General features: G+C 48.0%; 2 protein-coding genes and 1 long non-coding RNA gene across 7 annotated transcripts in view; 1 reads left to right on the forward strand and 2 right to left on the reverse strand.

The window, feature by feature from the left end:
• Nucleotides 1–746: 746 nt before the first annotated feature.
• On the reverse strand, nt 747–9,099 carry NR1I3 (nuclear receptor subfamily 1 group I member 3). 4 transcript variants are annotated; one of them, XM_072983975.2, is made up of 10 exons: nt 8,877–9,057; nt 8,380–8,438; nt 7,644–7,847; nt 7,349–7,479; nt 6,532–6,725; nt 4,957–5,150; nt 3,868–4,013; nt 2,921–3,037; nt 2,368–2,473; nt 747–1,047 (listed from the first exon to the last, which is right to left on the reverse strand). In XM_072983975.2, the coding sequence occupies exons 3-10, from the start codon at nt 7,829–7,831 to the stop codon at nt 909–911; spliced, it is 1,215 nt and encodes a 404-aa protein (XP_072840076.2). In that variant the 5' UTR covers nt 7,832–7,847; nt 8,380–8,438; nt 8,877–9,057; the 3' UTR covers nt 747–908. The 4 variants fall into 4 exon arrangements, with proteins under 4 accessions (XP_072840076.2, XP_072840075.2, XP_072840072.2 ...); XM_072983974.2 differs by having other exon boundaries at nt 7,644–7,852; XM_072983971.2 differs by lacking the exon at nt 8,380–8,438 and having other exon boundaries at nt 8,877–9,099.
• LOC144584829 (uncharacterized) lies at nt 8,403–11,149 on the forward strand. 2 transcript variants are annotated; one of them, XR_013539297.1, is made up of 3 exons: nt 8,403–8,493; nt 9,447–9,606; nt 10,785–11,149. It is a non-coding gene; the product is annotated as an uncharacterized LOC144584829 (long non-coding RNA). The 2 variants fall into 2 exon arrangements; XR_013539296.1 differs by lacking the exon at nt 8,403–8,493 and having other exon boundaries at nt 9,125–9,606.
• The window catches only part of LOC110080958 (uncharacterized), a 29,150-nt gene continuing 21,656 nt past the window's right edge, over nt 10,625–18,118 (reverse strand). Inside the window, exons 15-19 of the mRNA XM_078381935.1 lie at nt 17,129–17,328; nt 16,352–16,497; nt 14,786–14,902; nt 13,520–13,625; nt 10,625–12,010 (exon numbers count right to left, since the gene is read on the reverse strand). Coding sequence (XP_078238061.1) covers nt 11,872–12,010; nt 13,520–13,625; nt 14,786–14,902; nt 16,352–16,497; nt 17,129–17,328 — 708 coding nt within the window. The 3' untranslated portion in view covers nt 10,625–11,871. The remainder of the gene's footprint in view (nt 12,011–13,519; nt 13,626–14,785; nt 14,903–16,351; nt 16,498–17,128; nt 17,329–18,118) is intronic.

Raw genomic sequence — 18,118 nt, forward strand, 5'->3', positions numbered from 1 at the left:
GTCCCACGTGCAATTCTTTGGTTGTAGGGAGGAAGGAACTCCTTTTTGTCAAGCTTATTTAGCTGCCTCATACAGCAGGACCCCACTATCCACAGGATCAGTATCCACTGATTCATTTATCCACTGGCTGAAAATATTAAACAACCACACACACCCCAGGGATACATATGTAAATGTATTTCCAGGGTGTATTTACCAGAACTGGCCACTAAAGAGAGCCAGAGACCATGGAACGTGTAGTGTTCCAGTACATCCACATTTTTCAGCATCCGTGGGGGGTGTGTCTTGGAATTGATACCCCATTGTCCTATTGTACTGAATGGGCTGTGCCTAGGGGCCTTCCTTTGGAGACTTCTGACCTAGTCTGTCAAGATATGAGGCTCACGATGTTGACAGAGGAGAGGAAAGGCTCTGAAGGAAAGAGATCTCAATCGAAGAGACGGTAATGTAGCATATAGTCCTTTTTATTTGCCATTAAAGTGCTATGAGGGGACAGCAGGAAAGAAAAGGCCTGCTTTAGTAGCTGAAAGGACAAAGCGGGTCAAATTTCCAACATCATCCATTATGGAGAGCGAAGATGGGCCACTTTGGAGGGGGTGAGGGCCTGCCCCGAAGTCCTCTAGGGCTGCCCATATTGTCAGAAAAAAAATGGGGGTGGCGTGATTTATGACACCCAGCTAAGGCATGCTCAGCTTTACGAGGAGGAGCTGATCCTGACGCCTCTGTGACTGTGTCTGGAGGGCCACCAGTGACCTATCTCGACCTAAGCCGGAGGGCGTCTTCCAGATCTATTGTTCCTTCCACTCCCATTATCCCCAGCAACTGGCCGGGCCTCAGGAGATGGCTTCTCCCAAAAGGTATGGGAAACAACCGGACTCTGCCATGTAACTCCCTCCAGCTTCCAGCCTTCAGCTGATAATTTCGGAAAGCAAAGGCATCTTGGACCCCAGGCCGTTGGCATCCTGGATGTGGAGCATTTGGCGCGTGCCCTCCACTTTCAGGGTCCGAAGCTCCGTGAGCAGCAGGAGAAGTTTGGGATAGAGGAACCTAGAAAAGGGGGATGAATCCAGAGAGAGAACCTATGTCGCTTGGGTGGATATTTAAACGGGTATCTCTTTTACATGGCTGGGTAGCTCAGTGATTTAAGGGTCTGGTTGTGAAGCTAGAGGCTGAGAGTTTGATTCTGGGCATCTGGAAAGAGCCAGCCCGGGTGGCCTTGGGCCAGCTGCGCAGGGCACCTCCAGAAGCAGGGAAGGGGGAAACCAACTCTTCTGATTATTCTCTACCTGGAAAACCCTGAAAAAAGGATCAACCTAAGGCCAAATAGAGGGACGTGGTGGCTCTGTGGGCTAAACCACAGAAGCCTGTGCTGCAGGGCCAGAAGACCAAGCAGTCGTAAGATCGAATCCACGCGACAGAGTGAGCGCCCGTCGCTTGTCCCTGTTCCCGCCAACCTAGCGGTTCGAAAGCATGCAAATGCGAGTAGATCAATAGGGACCACCTCGGTGGGAAGGTAACAGCGTTCCATGTCTAAGTCGCACTGGCCATGTGACCACGGAAGATTGTCTTTGGACAAAAACGCTGGCTCTATGGCTTGGAAACGGGGATGAGCACCACCCCCTAGAGTCGAACACGACTGGACAAAAATTGTCAAGGGGAACCTTTACCTAAGGCCAAATGGACTAGACAGCACATGGTCATTGTTATGGCCTTTAAATCCTGTTCTTAGAGCTGTTACCCATCCTGTCCCTAAAGCGTGCCCATCCTAAGAACTTGGAGGACGGCTGCCATGCCCCATAACCATTTTTTCTTCATTTAAAAAAAAATAGGCCCCCTTGCATCATCTAGTGACCAAACCATCTTTTTAAAAGTTTTTTTAAAATGATGTATGTGCCACAGCTACCCTGTCTTCCCAGTTATTGACCCAAGTAGTTCTGAATGTGTTACCAACTTAAGAGTTACCGGCTGTTTACCCACTCTGTTGTCCTGTAAGTCAAAAGACTAAAATGAGAGCAGGCAACCTGTGCAATGCCAGATGTTTGGATTACAAAACCCATCGTGCCTTGGCTGCATCGGCAGTGGTCAGAAACGGTCATAAGTTGACGTCCAGCACCATGGACGAGGGGGTCACAAATGGACCACATAGGTCTAAAAATAATCCCCCAAACACCTTACTCTTGCATAGCCTATCAACTTTGGTGTCTGGGTAGAACCATAATTCCAGTGACCCATGATCATCAGCCCTGGTGGCTGGTGGGAGTCGTAGTCCAAAACGTGACACTCAGTCTGTCTTGTCATTTGGATTGTGTGGTTGGTGCTACATGCAGCATCTCCCAAAGCACACACACACACACACAACCCACTCACCTGCCTTCGGGCGGAGGGTGACAGTGGTCGATGTAGCTTTTAAGGGTGAGCGCAATTCTCTCCTGGATCTGGTCGATGGCCTCTCGCTGTGTGACCGTCACGTGGTCTGCAAAGTGGCAAGGTTGGCCGATGAGAGACAAAGCAGACGAGACACGGAAGCAGAGAGGCAAGCCTTTTCCCCGTGCTCCATTGGATGACTGATTTTCAGGAGCATGGGTGAGGGAAAGCTACCTTTGCCGAGCTGGTTGCCTCATACTGCCTAATGGTAGAGCCGGCCCTAACCAATACTCAGCATATGTTTAGAAATACACAAAATTGTTTTTTTAAGTTTCCTTTTTGGGGAGCCCATGCTTTGCAAATTCTTCGTGAAATGCCAGACTTTAAATTGAAAAACAAGGATGGTTTTCCCTATTATTTTGGCTCACGGAACCAGTAGGTGGATATAGAGGGAGGTCTTCACCCCCAAATTCTGGTGTCACTGCAGTCGGGCAGGGATTTGGGATCCCCTGGGTTTAAGGCAGGTGGCTTCGGAGGTTCCCAAGTATTTACTTACCGGGAGAGAACAGCAGCAAAGCCTGCAAAAGAATATATTCGGTGTCGTGTAAATTCAGCTTCCGTAAGCTGACATGAAACTTCTGCACCAGCTCCAGGTGCGTTTGCTGAAAACCGGCTGGAAGATAAAAGGGTCGGGGGACAAGGTTTGCTCATAAGTTGGAATGTGTTGCATTAGTACCAGGAACCTCGGCGTCAAAGCATTGGGAGTTTTTGACGAGCAGAAATGCTGCTCTCCACGGCTGAGTCTTCCCAGTCCTTATTTGGTCCTACTTCTACAAAACAGGCCACTTAGCCACCAAAGTGGCCTGCTCCGTTTTGAAAAAGCAACAGAAACAAAGATCGCCCATCTCCAACATCCCTTTGGATCCAGTAGAGTAAATGATCCTTTTTGACCACAGGGAGGGCACCTTGATGCAACACAAATCACCCACAGGTTACACCTTTTGGGACCCCTGGATTGGACTCCTCCTTTGAATCCAGGCTCCATCCTCCCCCCGAATCATTGTGACGACTTCTGTAGCAACAGAGTTTTCTAGGACCCTAAAGACGAACAGCTTTCATGGAATATAAACTTTTATGGTTAGGCTGGACAAAATGAGCCAACACCCATCCAAGCTTGTGCCAAGTAAAACTAGGAGGTGGCAGAAATTTTCTTTTCAATTATGATTCCTAAAAGGAATGGATGCTTATGGAAAATCGGAAATCTTTACAGGGTAGATGGCAATTAGTTACTGATTTACAACGACTTCCTTCGAGATGCTGAGAAATATCCCTAAGCTCCATGTCCTGCATCTGGCCCATTGGGGTGAGGAGGCTGTGAGCAGCCCCCCCCTCCAATACTACAGCTCCCAGAATCCATGCTAGCTGAGAGTTTTCTGAGAGTGGTATTCAAGATGTCGTTTTTCCAAAGTCTAGCTAATGGGTCTTCTGCTTCCTGTCACTTACCCCTGGTGCCGTGTTTGACCGAATAGCAGTGGGGGCCACAGACCCACACATTGTTTTCCAGATCAAAGGCCATGTTTAACTGGATCCCACAGATCTCAATGGCAGACCCTTTCAAGAGAGAAATCTGATCTTCCACTGGTAAGGCTCTGGCGGGTGGGTGGGGAGACAAGAAAAGACGGATCAGGGCTCCGAACCAGCTCAAAATAATGCATCTTGTCTTTTGGTGAGTTCCCTCAATTTATTTTTCCTTTATTGTCATTTACTTCATTTGCTTCTGTCTGAAGACCCCCCAGAACAGTTTATACCGCAGCATGAACTATTGTGTATACACCAAACCCAGCCATTAAACAAACACTTCAGTGGTGAAAATCTAAGTAGCAACAACCTAAAGCCACACACAGTTTTGTCTTCTGTACATTACTATGTTCTGGCTGGATCGCTCAGTGGTTTAGATCTCTGCCTGCAGAGCCAGAAATTGGGAGTTCGATTCCCCCCAAGGTGGAAGAAAAGCCAGCCTGGGTGGCCTTGGGCAAGCTGCACAGTCCCACAGCGCCCCTAGAGGAAGGGAAGGGTAAAGCACTTCAGTGTTTTGTCTACCTGGAATCAACTTGATGGCACACACATGCAGAGATAATTGTTGGATAACTCGGTGGTTTAGGTGTCTGGCTGCGAAGCCAGAAGTGTTTGATTCCCCGCTGGGCCTCCTTGACAGTAGCTGAACCTGATGATCTATAGGATCCCTTCCTGCACTGCAGCTCTTTTAAGATTCTACATACATAAATCAGACCTACAAGCAAGACTGTCTAGGTCCTAAAGAGACTTGTTCCAAAAAAAAATACTGTAAATAAAATGAAGCAAGCTCCTGCTGTGACAATCAAACATTCCAGCCCTTGAGGTAAGCCCTTTTCTAAGGAGGGTTTATCTGTAAGGTCGTGGTTTGACCCTCGGCCGGCCCAAAATTTGCATTGATCCTCAGAAGCAGTACGACCTGCCCTGTCTAGGAAAGATCATGTCAAAGGCTGAGAGAAGCCCTGGGGAGGACCAGAGGTGGAAGCTAAGCGGCGGGCACTGCCTCGCACCCGGACTCACCGAAAAAATGGGACGGCCTTCGCAAACTGAACCACTTGCTGGATCATGAAGGTGAGATCGGCAAACAGCGGCAACACGGAGAAAACATCGGGCAGGACTTCCTCCGGGTAGCCGTCCGTCGGATCTTGAGAAGGGAGGGGGGAAGAGGTGACATCCCGGGGGGCCATGGATTGCGGACTCTGGGGTTCTGGGGGCTGGAGGAGGGAAAGGCAGGTTAAGGGAATCGGGTCCCTGTTCCCTTGGGCCAAGAGGCTGAGATTCCCACCCTGACTGCCTTGCGTGGTTCTAAGAGTATTTCAGGGGCGTATTGTTTTCCTTTACAGTGGGGTCTTGACTTGAGAACTTAATCCGTATTGGAAGGCGGTTCTCAAGTCAAAATGTTCTCAGGTCAAATCTGCATTTCCCATATGAATGCATTGAAAACCATTTGATCCGTATCTGCTCTTTTCCGTCCATAGAAACTAATGGGAAGCTGCTATTCTGCCTTCGACCACTAGAGGGGGATATTTTGTTTCTTTTTTTCAAAGGTCAAGAAAGGTTCGGGGAAGGCAGGGAAAATACAGTCCAGGCAGTACCAGGCAGTCCGAAGACTGTCGCCCAATCCACTCTCTAAACCCTGGGAGGAGTGAGGAAGCAGACAGGCACCCTTTTCACTGGCCAACAGTTAACTGAAAGTTCACATTTTGCACTTTCCCTGCCTCCCAAGTGTTTTTTTTTAGTTCTTAGCTCAAATCTAAGTATGTAAGTCAAGTCAATATTTTCCTATGAGAGTGGTTCTTAAGTCAAAATGTTCTTAACTTAAGCCGTTCTTAAGTCAAGACCCCACTGTATTTATCTGCTGATTTAAAATAGGTTTACCCTGTCTTTCTCTTTAAAACGAGCCCTTGGCGTTGGAAGACCGTATTTAAACTTCAAAAGGAGAAGTTTACAAATATTTAAAACAAACAAGTACCACTCTGAGAAACAGTAAATATGAAAAACACAGTAAAAAAGGAGTAAGGCTGAACCATCCGTTTTTTAAAACCTCACTCAGGCAGCCCAGTCACGCAGGGAAAGCTTGCCTGAAGAGAAAACGTCTTGGCCGGCTTGAGGAAGGATAGCCAAGATGAGGCCAGCCCGGCCTCCAGTGGCAGGGAGTTCCAGAGTCTGGGAGCAGCCACCGAGAAGGCCCTCTTCTGTGACCCCACCATATGATGGGCAAAGATTCAGGAGATCGGGGTTCAAATCCCCAGTCTGCCGTCGAAACCCACCAGGAGGTGGGACTGGTTAAAAAAAAACCTCTTTAAATATCTGACGTACTTTGGTGACCCTGTTAAAGAGTTATAACTCAGATGCAGCTTGAAGGCACATAACAGATGCTTACTAAGTAATTCTTTGAGTTGTGGCCCTCCTGGGATCTCTGGAGAAGGGGAGGGTGAGATTTGCAAATGATGGCTCTTACATGAGCTTCAGCACCACTGATCGCTCTTTTAAAGTTCGGACTAAAAGGTGGAACGGATTCACTCCCCTCCTCTTTCTCTTCCTAGCCAATGCCGAGAGATAAAAAGTCGTGGGAGAAATCAAAGACCAGCTCACTTGGTAAGACGTCAACGGGGAGAAGCTGGAGTCCACGTTTTTCTTGTACGCTTTGGAGAGGATCTCGATCAATTCTTGCTGATCCGCCGTGAGGCTGCCAGGTTTGGGCAAGTCCCCCGCAGGGCTCGGCTCTCGGTGCTGCTTTTGACGGCGCAGCTCCCGGCGCATGCGCAGCGCCTCCTTGGACATGATCACTGGAAACGAAAAAACAAGGTTTATGGAGAAGAGGCTTTGCGGCCTGTTGACCTGAAAGCTGACCAAGATATTTTGATGCCTGAGGCAAAAAACATGGAATTCGTTTCCTTTCTACGTAATAAAGCTCAATGTGGGGGGGAAGGACAGTAGCACCCCAGTATCCGTGGGGGGAATAGTTCTAAGGGCCCTTGTGGATGCTGAAACATGCGGATTATAGTGAATGCTATATTAATCGTGAATGCTATGCATAGCATGGTTTCAGTTCTGGAAAATTCGTAGTTTAAAATTTATATTTTGGGGATTTATTTTTTAAAAATATTAATATTTTTCAGACAATGGATAACTGAGTCAGCAGGTATGGATCCCGCGGATAAGAGGGTCCTGCTGTACTCAAAAACACCCCTCAACTCATTTGATTTCAGAAAGAGAAAAACCAAGATTAGAAACTGATAGAGCTGTTCTTCTTGAGAACGAGAGATTGGAAAAGTTAATTGTTTGGCCTTTTGGTCCCAAAATACCATCAAGGACTAATCATCTCTGTGAAACGGATTCATGGCCCCTCTCGGCATCCTGCTTTATATTTGGACTGGATAGATGGATTCTTATCACCGCCGTGTCTTACTGTCTTTCTTCATGCCCACGGCCAGGCATTTTTGGTACCGACAGGCCTGGCACTGCCGGCGTTTGGCTTTGGTGATGATGCAGCTGCGGGCGAAAGGGCAGGTGAACTGGGTGCCCTTCAGGACGGTCCGCCTGGGAGAGACAGAGAGACAAGACGTGTGAGATCATCTCCTAGATGTCCAGATGTGGCCCTGCGACGGAAAATCATTCAGGGATCTCCAATCCGATCCCACCCCACCAAACCCCAACATGAAGCCCGTAGAGGACGTTCAGCGAGGGAAGTGTTCAAGGGCTACCGGAAGAAGCCCTTGCAGCCTTCACAGGTCATGGCGTGGAAGTGGTAGCCGGTGGCCCGGTCTCCACACACGGCACAGATTTTCTCTTCTTCCTCCGCTCCGAGGTCGGTGTCGCTGAGATTCAAAACCGTAGAGCTCGGGCTGATGTTTCGGCTGTCGGGGGAGCATGGCGTGGCCAGCCCAGCCATTGTCCCTTGCGGATTCCTGCCCTGGGGAGGAGAGGGAGGAAATCAGGGATGTTCAAGCCCAGCCACCTAATAAGGTGGTGAAGGCAGGAGGAGAAGGTGACGACAGAGGACGAGATGGTTGGACAGTGTCACTGAAACGGCCAACATGGCTTTGACCAAACTTTGGGAGGCAGTGGAAGACAGGAGGGCCTGGCGTGCTCTGGTCCATGGGGTCATGAAGAGTCGGACACAACTTAACAAATAAATAACAACAAAGAGGGATTTCAAGGTAAGCGAGATATTTTAAGGAGTGTTTTTACGAGTTCCACTTCTCCCTCGAGTTTCTGCGACTCAGAGAGGATTTGAACCCAGACCTTCTGGGTCTACCACGCTGTCCACTACAGCACACTATGCCCCCACGAGTCTCCTGTAGCCTTATTGTGTAGCCACACATACAAAAAGCAGGAAAGGGAAGAATTCCATCTAAGGCCGATGAGTGGCTCCACTGTTTGGATGGCTGACGCTACAGGACGCGCCTGTTTCAGAGGCAGGAGGAACTTGCCACCCACCTGTGCAAATATTACGTTCCCGGGCAGTGCGCCTGCGGGCAGTGGCCCGGTTATGTAACCTGCAAAGGGAAAGGGGGGAAAAAAAAGAAGAAGAAGCAGGAACCGAAGGCAAAGGTTAGAAGGAGAAAGTGGCGTCTCTCTCTTCTCCCTTTCTCCTTCTTAAAACCTGGACAGCAGCTCCGAAAGAGGGTGGTCCAGCCAGATGGAGGGAGAGGGGGCCTCTTTCTCTGGCCCATCCTTTTTGGGGAGGGGGCCCTCCTGTCGCTGCTCTTAAAACCCCTTCCCTCCACTTAATGGCTGAAGAAGACACAGAGGACGGGCGTCTGCCCATTTCTGCTTGTCCTCCGGACCTTCTCCAACTCTTCCCAAGTTTTTTACTCTCTTCTCCTGCATCCTGGATTTTTCTCCTTCATCTTATCTTTAGGGCCAGAGAGAGAGAGAGAGAGCCCCTTCCTTCCCTTTGCCCCTCTCTGGGTACGACCGCTAGGCCTGCTTACCCGTCCGGAGGGCTGCGCTCTTGGAGGCGAGCGGGCAAGAATGTGGACAAACCAGAAGGACGATGACCAGCCAAAGAGGCGCACGAGATGTTCTCCCCTGGACACCTCTCGCAGGTGTATTTTATTTTTTTCGCCAGTGGCGTCTCTGGGGAGAAAAACAATCCAGACTGATTGCGTTTGATAAGGAGAAGTGAAATTTGTACTTTGCCCGTCAGAACAGGAAGGAGGGGAGAGATGCCTCTGGCCTGCCTCCTGGGAGCCCAGGGCAGGGGTGAGAGAGGCCAAAAGTGGAGGTCTGGAAATACGTCCCCAAGGAAGAAAGAAGAGGGCCTGGAGGGCAGATCAGATGGGAAAGAAAGTGGATTCCTATTGGGGTAGAAGCTTCACCTACCACTGCCACTCACAGGGCCTGCATCTCTATTATTATTTTTAATATGTGCCCTCTGTTAGAAACAGAGATCTGTTAGAAACAAGAGTCCTGCCTAATGTGATTGTGTTTGTTTTCATCATCGTCCTGATGTGCCATCATGTCAATTCTGACTTACAGTGTCCACTTTTTCCATTTTCTAGGTAGAGAATACTCCACTTTACCCTTCCCTTCCTCTAGGGGGAGCCCTGGGACTGTGCAGCTTGCCCAAGGCTACCCAGGCTGGCTCTAGGTGTAGTAGGCACTGTGAGGAATTGAACCACCATTTTCTGGCTCCATAGAAAAATCAGGAGTGCTTTAAAGGTAAGGACAGGCAAATATCAAGAGTGCTAGACCTATTTTCTCGCCTTTTCTCCCACCTCCGAATTTGAGCTTTTCCTCAACCAACCTTTAGAGCCCTGGTATTTCCAAATTGTCTCCACGAACCAGCCCTGAACTTGCTTTCCTTCAAACACTAAATCTAGTACCATTACTCACCAGCTGCAGGATCGCTTTGCTTTCCCCTCAATTTGTTTTTTCTCTCCTCTGCTTACTTCCATGCATAAGACCACCCTCAATTTTTAGTCTAAAGATTTTAGACAAAAGTATAGTCTTATACATGGAAAAATACGCTCGTTTCCAAATCCCTTGAGGTGCTCGTCCCCCTCTATTTGGCCCTGGTTAGGCCTCCTCTTGAGTACTGTGTCCTGTTCTGGACACCACACCTTAAAAAGGATGCCGACAAACTAGAACAAGTTCAGAGGAGGGCAACCAGGATGATCAGGGAACTGGAAACCAAGCCCTAGGAGGAAAGATGGAGAGAACTGGACATGTTTAACCTTGAGAAAAAAAGACTGAGGGGAGATGGGATAGCACTTTTCAAATATTTAAAAGGTAGTCCTACAGAGCAGGGGCAGGATCTGTTTTTGATCATTGCACAGTGCAGGACACATCATAATGGGCTCAAGCTGCAGCGACCCAGATTTAGGTGGAATATTATGAAAAACTTCTCAACTGTTATGAGTAGTATGGCAATGGAACCAGTTACCTCAGGAGGTGGTAAGCTGAAGGAAAGATTAGACAATTATCTGTCAGATCTGCTTTGATTTGGGTTCCTGCATTGAACAGGGGGGTTGGACTTGATGGCCTGATAGGCCCCTTGTACTCAATTATTCTATGATTCTATGATGTAAATTGATAAAGCTATGTAGTGATTAGGGAAGTCCGCCACCCGGTGACTGAAAATGGTACTACAGGCTTGATATACACGGACACATTTACATTCATTGAAGTTACTCGGCGTTATTGAGAAAACAAAGATACTTTCCATATGCAAACCAAGTTTCAGGTGGTAAAGTTTTATGTCCTGGAGATCTGTCACAGTCAGACATGTATCCTCTTTAATATCATACACTGGGTGAAATACTCAGCTAGGGTTTCATGCTCTTAGAAGAATGGAGGAAGGTACACACATGGATAACCATTGTCTTTCATTATTTTAGATCAGATGTTCCTGGACTACAACTCCCAAAAATTCTAGCCAGCACAACGAGTGGTGAAGGGACGCCAGGTTGGGAAACACTGTTCTAGGGAGCACAGACACTCTGTACACTTCAGAGTTTTTAATCTAAAACGAAAGCAAGAGCCATCCATACAAGAAATGGAAATAAAAAAGCAGTCCTTTTAATCTGCTGTTTAAGTGCTGTTAAGGGAGAGAAGAAAATGCCTTCTTCGGTAGCGTAAAGCACAAACGCGTCGCATTCCTAAACGAGTCTGTGATGGAGAGCAGAGATGGGCAACTTTGATAGCTTCATGAGGACTAGCTTCTTGCCCCGGGTTCATCCGGAGCCACATCTTTCTCCAAAAATGAGGTGGGGAAAGAAAAAGAAAACAACCCAAAGTGATCAGAAATCTACTTTTGGCATTTAAAAATGCATACCTTCTGAGTCTACCCCTTATGGTTCTGGAGAAATAGGCTAGAATCCATGAAGGCTTCAGCCAAGTAAAATTTGCTAGTCTTTTAACGTGCCAAGAGATCCCCAGCTCAAAAGGGCATCGGACACAAGGTTCCCTCGTCTCAGCATTTCAACTTTAGGATTCTGCAAAAAGGTTCTATAGCCCATCCTCCTGAGCAGACCTCTCCCCATGTCGCCACACCAGTAGTGGGCTGTTCCTGGATCTCCGGATGTGGTTGAACGACTCCTTCCAGCAACCTTCACCAGTCAACCATGGTGGCCTCAGCTTGATGGGAGTTGTTGGTCCAACAACACGGCATATGTCTTTGGAAGCAGAAGGATTTGGGGCGTGCATTTCAGATTTTTTTGGAACTACAAATCCCATGCTCCTCCTTGTCTGGAGCCCCCACCTGCAGAACCCAGACCTTACAGACACCCAGTGACCACCCAGAGAGAAAGCTCAGCTTCTAGGCTTCATGGGGAAAAAAGGATGCCTTGATCTTTACTGGGAAGTTAGGCCTGTCCATGACAGGAAGCCCGCCAGCCGGGCCTTTTTTGTCCAGGTGAGCACAATTTTGATGTTTGTAAGGTGATGCAACTGACAAAGCAAGAAAACCAGGCCATCCTGAAGCATTCAGCTGATAATTTCTGAAAGCAGTGGCGTCATAGAGATTAAGCCTTCTCTGTTGTGGATATGATGAATCTGGCGTGTGCCTTCCACTTTCAGGGTCCGTAGCTCCGTCAGCAGCAGGAGAAGTTTGGCATAGAGGGACCTAGACAAGACAGAGGGCAGAGAGAGCCACTGTAACTTTTGCCTACTTCACTCCAGCATCTCTTCTTGTTGGTCGATCTGCAGCTCTTGCCACAGAAATTGTAATTGTCCAGCACATTTGAAGGGCGCCAGTTTGGCTGCTTATGCACATTGCCAGCACAAGCATTTATTTAAAAATTTGGTACAATAGGGCGTCTCTGTCTGTGGAATCAGTATCTGTGGTTTAATTTATCACAGTCCAAAAATATTAAAAAATACAGTGGTGCCTCGCTTAACGGGTGCCCCGTTTAACGACGAATCCGCATAGTGATTAAGTTTTTGCGATCATTTTTGCGATCGCATTGCGATGTTTTTAATGGTAAAATATCGCTTTGCGATGATTGGTAAGCTGTTTCGCTTACCGATTTTCGCATAGCGATGCTTTTTTAAGAGCTGATCGGCGATTCCAAAATGGCCGCCGGGTAAAAAAAATGGCCGCCCGCTGTGTTTTTGTGCCGATTCCTCACTTACCGGGCAGCGAAAATGGCGGCCGTATGGAGGATTTTCGCTTAAAGGTGAGTTTTTTGCCCATAGGAACGGATTAAACGGGTTTTAATGCATTCCTATGGGATTTTTTATTTTGCATAGCGACGAATCCGTATAGCGACGATTTTTGCTGCACGGATTATCGTCGCTATGCGGGGCACCACTGTATTAAAAGAAAAAACTAGAAATATGTATTTGCACAATGTTTTACCAGAACTGGACACTAGAGGGAGTCAGAGACCATATATGGTGTATTCTTGTTGTTCTCTAGTGGCCAGTTCTGGTAATACATGTGACAATACTTTTTTTTCTGGATTTTTTTTTCTTTTACCACATTCTGTGTATAGTATCCACTACTATCAGTGTTTTTCATCACCCGTGGTGGTGATGGGGCTTGGAACCAAACCCCCGCAGATATGGGAGTCCTACTGCATATCAGATAACAAGAAGAAAATCCACTCAATAAGCAAGGATGTGCAACATGGAGCGATTCATGAGCCACCCCAAGCGAGAAACGGAAATTCAGCTTAAAAAGAGGGAGGGAGTACTGTCAGAAAGGCAGAAGGTGTGGGGAGATCCACCCACATGCAACGCGTTATTGATGAAGGTGGTACTGAAATGGTTCCCAACAAAAAAGGGGCTTGCCTTATAAATCGGAAGAAAGCAACTCAAACGGGAGCCGGTGAATTACCAGATGTTTAACTACAACTCCCACCATCTATCAAAAACACAGGATTCTCACTGAATTCCAAAATCAGCCCTGGCCTAAAGAAAACGCCCTCCTGGCATGCTGTGTACAACTCAGTCAAGCTTGATGTCTGCTTTGAACCATAATTCCTGGAATCACGGACCATCAGCCTTGTTGGCTAATGGGAATTGTAGCCCAGTTGTAGACACACCGTCTCTCTTTTCACTTGGCCTGTACCGTTGCAGCTGCGTTACATAGCATCTCCCAAAGCAGACACACACACACACCCCGACTCACCTGCCTTCGGGCAGAGGGTGGCAATGGTCGATGTAGCTTTTGAGGGCGAGCGCAATTCTCTCTTGGATCTGGTCCACAGCCTCTTGCTGCGTGACTGTCACGTCATCTGCAAAGTGGCAGGCTTGGCCAATGAGAGACAAGGCAGACGAGACATGGAGGAGAGAGGCAAGCCTTTTCCCCCCTGGGCCAAGGAAGCCTGGGAGGCCCTCCCAAGCATGCCTTAAGGAACAAACAGATCTTGGGACTGGTAGGGTGAGATGATAGCAGCCTCCTTCACCTATAGAACAGGCGAGAAGGAGCCCCGTGGGAAACTTGGGTTTTAGGAATAAAGCATTTGGTGTCACCTTGAAGATTTATTAGGAGTTGCCATGCCTTTGTGGGGCGGAGACCATTATAACCAGAAACAGACGTTATAGATAGCCCGTGATTGGAATCTTTAATGCATCTGAGTGTCACAGCATTCAGCACTCAACTGTAAAATTAAGCCGGATTTGAGCACAGGATTCTTTTAAAGTCTGGTTTCACAAACATGGAAGGTCTGTCTTTGTGTATTCCAGAGATATCAAGGCGGTGCCTATGATTCTATCCACACACACACCCAACAAACTTATGAAGTAAGTCAAGTGGAGACACAGGGTGTGTGAACAGCCTGGGGCCACCCAGTGAGTTTCATGGCCCAGCCAGATCTTCAGCAGGCCTATACATGTTTACTCCTTACCCCCTCTTTCACCGTTCCCCCCTTCCTTCTGATAAACAAAGGCATGAACAGACTTTAGGGTTTGCCCATCAACAGAGCGGAAAGCATCTGGCAGACGGGCGAAGGAGACAGCCTTTCATTTTTTATGAAACCAGGCTTCTAAAATCTCCCAGGCTTAAATCCTGGCCCAGCAGGATCTGGAATTCAGATCTTGACTATAACAACCCAAACATACTGGAGTTAACTAAAAACAGTCAGCAAAATCTGACAGCATGGGAAATCTGGTTCTAGCGAAGACGGCAGGGGAAAACGACTAATACCGAGGCTGGCTAAAGACGTTTTGCTGTTCCACTCCACGGACAGAAGCCGCCAGGAGTGACAGGTGAATTTTGCTACAATCCTGACATTAAGAAAACGGATTCCCTCTTGTCCTGATGTCAGAGGACATAAGATGAATGAGGGAGGGCTGCTAAGGCAGCTCTTAAACTGATCCTCACCCCCAAACTTTGGGTATTGAGATTCGCCGGGTCTAAGGAAGGACGATGGAATCTAGAGTTGTGTTAGCTTACCGGGAGAGAAGAGCACCAAAGCTTGTAAGAGAACATATTCAGCGTCATGCAGATTCAGCTTCCTTAAGCTGACGTGGAACTTCCGTATCGGTTCCAGGTAGATTTGCTTGAAACCAACTGGAAGACAGGAGGGGGAGCATAGTTTTTGACAGGATGTCGAGCACGGTTGTACTGACACTGGGGCCTGATGGGTCAAAACACCCGGAGCAGTTTTTTCCCCAGGATTTTGTTCTGAACGACACCTATAGTAACACGATTGCTGAAACTCTGTTGCACAAGGTGCATGGTGGAAGGCTGAGGGTATTATCAACCCCAGTGATTTTTCAGAAATCCAATTTGCCTAATTCTCTCTCTCTCTCTCTCTCTCTCTCTCTCTCTCTCTCTCACACACACACACACACACACACACACACACACACACATACAAACACACACCTACAGATCCCTTGGGACCTCTTTGGTTTTGGCACCAGAGGGGGAGTGTGGTTTCTTTCACTTGGAGAAGCCAGTAAAATCACCGCACCTCCAGCATTTATTTATTTATTTATTTATTTAGAAACTATAGACTTCCTCCCTTTGTCCTGTGGCACTGAGCTGCTTTCCCCACCATGACAGGATTGTAAGAGAGCCTAGGGACCCTCAGTGGGTTCTCACGGGTTCTTATCCTGGAATTACAAGTTTCTGAAAAAATGAAGATTTCTGAAATCAGTTTGCTCGCTTTGAGGCAAAGGCTAGAATCTCATTGGTGTTTGAGTAAAGTTGGCATAACTCGCCAAAGCGGCTAATTGATGGGGCGCCAGCATAGCTTTGGACTGGGCAATCAGGCACCCAACCAAATTTTATCCTGGCACCTCATCGATTAGCCACACAAGGGCACAGGAATACCACCTGATCCCTCCAGATGTTGGGGCTTTTCAAATTTCCACAAGGTTGGCTCTGTTCCAGTACTGAGTGCGGTGCAGTGGATGGAGTGACAGACTAGGACTCAAGAAACCTGGGTTCGAATCCTCACTCAGCTCTGGAAACTTGTGGAGAGGGGTAGAACGGCTGAAACCATCCCTCAAATATCTCTCTGGGTCTCTCTAAGTTCTGTTTTGACTCGATGGCGCATAACAGCCCTGTTAAAGACTTCTACGAGAAAGAAGGACAGTTTTGTGGCCCTTTCAAGACTGACGAGTTTGATGGGCTGGAAGCTTTCCTGGGTGCATTTGCTCAAGTGGGCTGAGGTACATAAAAGTGTGCACTAAATATAAAACGCCTCTGTCTCTGAGGTGCCAGAAGACAGTTAAGGCTTTCTTCTACCGTTGTTAAAAATATCAAATCTTTACAGCTAGGGCCATGGATTAACAAATCAACAACTATTTATAGCTGCTTGCTTCAGATTTCTGAGAATTGGCTCTCTGTCTTGCTCCCAGCCCTAGATGGGGAAAGGAATCTTGTGAGGAAATCCTAGAAATGTTCTTTTTTTTCCCTTGATACTATTGCTCCCAGCATCGTTGGTAAGCGGGTCCTCTAAACAGCCCTTTCCCAACACGAGTTGGACTTCCCAAACTTCCTGCAACTTACTCAGGACACCACTTTCGACGGTGTAGCTGTGAGGGCCACACACCCACGCCTCGGTGTCCAGGTCGAAGAACATATTAAACTGGATTTCACAGATTTCCATCGTGGCCCCTTTCAGGAGCGAGATCTGGTCGTCGACAGGCAAATTTCTAGTGGTGGGGAAGAAGGGGACAAGAAGATGTGGTTAACAGGCGAGACTGGTGGTTCCCAACCGTGGGTCACTTGGGGGGGGTGTTATGTTCTGAGACTACAACTCCCAGAAGCCATCACAACCAGCTGGGCTGGCCAGGATTTCTCAGAGTCGTAGTCCAAGAACATTGGGGGGACCCAAGGGTGGCCACTACTGCTCTGGAGGTGTGCAGATTTGTCCTTTCGGATGACACCTCCCAAAAGCCATGCTGCCGGCCACCTCCGATCAGATCCCGCGGCCTTGTCTCCCATTTCGGGATTTATTTGAACTGGTTCTGCACGGGTGGCCACGATTTTTGGAACGCTCCTGTTTTCTCGGCGCCGTGCCCAGCCTGAGAAAGAGACACCTGCAGGGCCGAAAGCTAGCAGCTCTTTGTAGGGTGTCTGTCCTCCGAGAAAGGCATCTCCTACCATCTCTTTTTGCTACAACATAGAGTTTCATAGGAGCCTGCCCGCCAAATCGCCTTCGGTCATCAGAAACTTAAGAGAGATGAGGCGGGTGGCAGGGATCGAGGCTGGCTAAGGGGGGGATTCTCAAAGCCCAACCAGAATAACACAACCAGGGAAGCGTCACCAGGAACCCCCACCCACCTAAAATACGGGATGGCCTTTGCAAACTGAATCACTTGCTGGATCATGAAGGTGGTGAGATCGGCGAACAATGGCAACATGGAGAAGACATCGGGCAGGACGTCGTCCGGGTAGCTCTCCACAGGTTCTTGAGAACTGAGGGGAAATAGTGGGGGGAAACGGGCTTCCTGGGGGCTGTGGACGGATAAGCGGACCTGAGTCTGGAGAAAGACAGAGAGAGAGAGAGAGACAAAGAAAGAAAGAAAGAAAGAAAGTGTGGGGATTTTGTAGTCTAAAGTTCCATCTTGTGGCTATTAAGGGATACATCACTGGTGTTTAGCATAATCAAGTTATTGTAGTATAAAGATGCATTGTTCTATGATTCTCTCTCTGCGCAGGCGTGGAATGCCTTAAGACTGATAACCACACAACGCCTCTATGGCCAAATTCTTATCTTATGCTAATTTTGCTTGTTTTGCGTGCTTAATAAAAACGTCTGGGGGGAAGAAGGTAGTCATCTTCATCTTCTTCTTCTTCTCTACCGGTACCTGAATACTAACAAGATAAAGTCTGCAGTGTCTTTTTTTATCAGAGATCTCTCCCTGGTTTTCATGCAACTGCTGCTTGGCTGGCTTCCAAGCAGGGTTCCCTGGGGATTTTCCCCACATTTTGGCGGCCCGTGTGAGGCAAGAAGCACGGGACAAGCTGAGCAACGCAACAGCGCGACAATTCACACTGCCCTCGCCCGGCAAGGGTTCCAGACGTCACACATCCGCAAGGATCCCGGGTGAGTGTTGAATTTGTCAAGTTAGACACCTAGACTCCTAGCAAACATGGGGAGCTTTGTATCTAATCTTCAGGAAGTACAGGACCTCCACTTCTTATTAAAAAGGAATGGTCACACGACCACACGCACAGAAGTGGAAGATTTAGTTCATACTATTCGGGATGTATGCCCCTGGATCCCCGAAGAAGGGACACTGGACCTCCAGGAATGGTCTAAAATAGGCA

The sequence above is a fragment of the Pogona vitticeps genome, chromosome 15, assembly GCF_051106095.1.
Source record: "Pogona vitticeps strain Pit_001003342236 chromosome 15, PviZW2.1, whole genome shotgun sequence".
Taxonomy (NCBI): domain Eukaryota; kingdom Metazoa; phylum Chordata; class Lepidosauria; order Squamata; family Agamidae; genus Pogona; species Pogona vitticeps.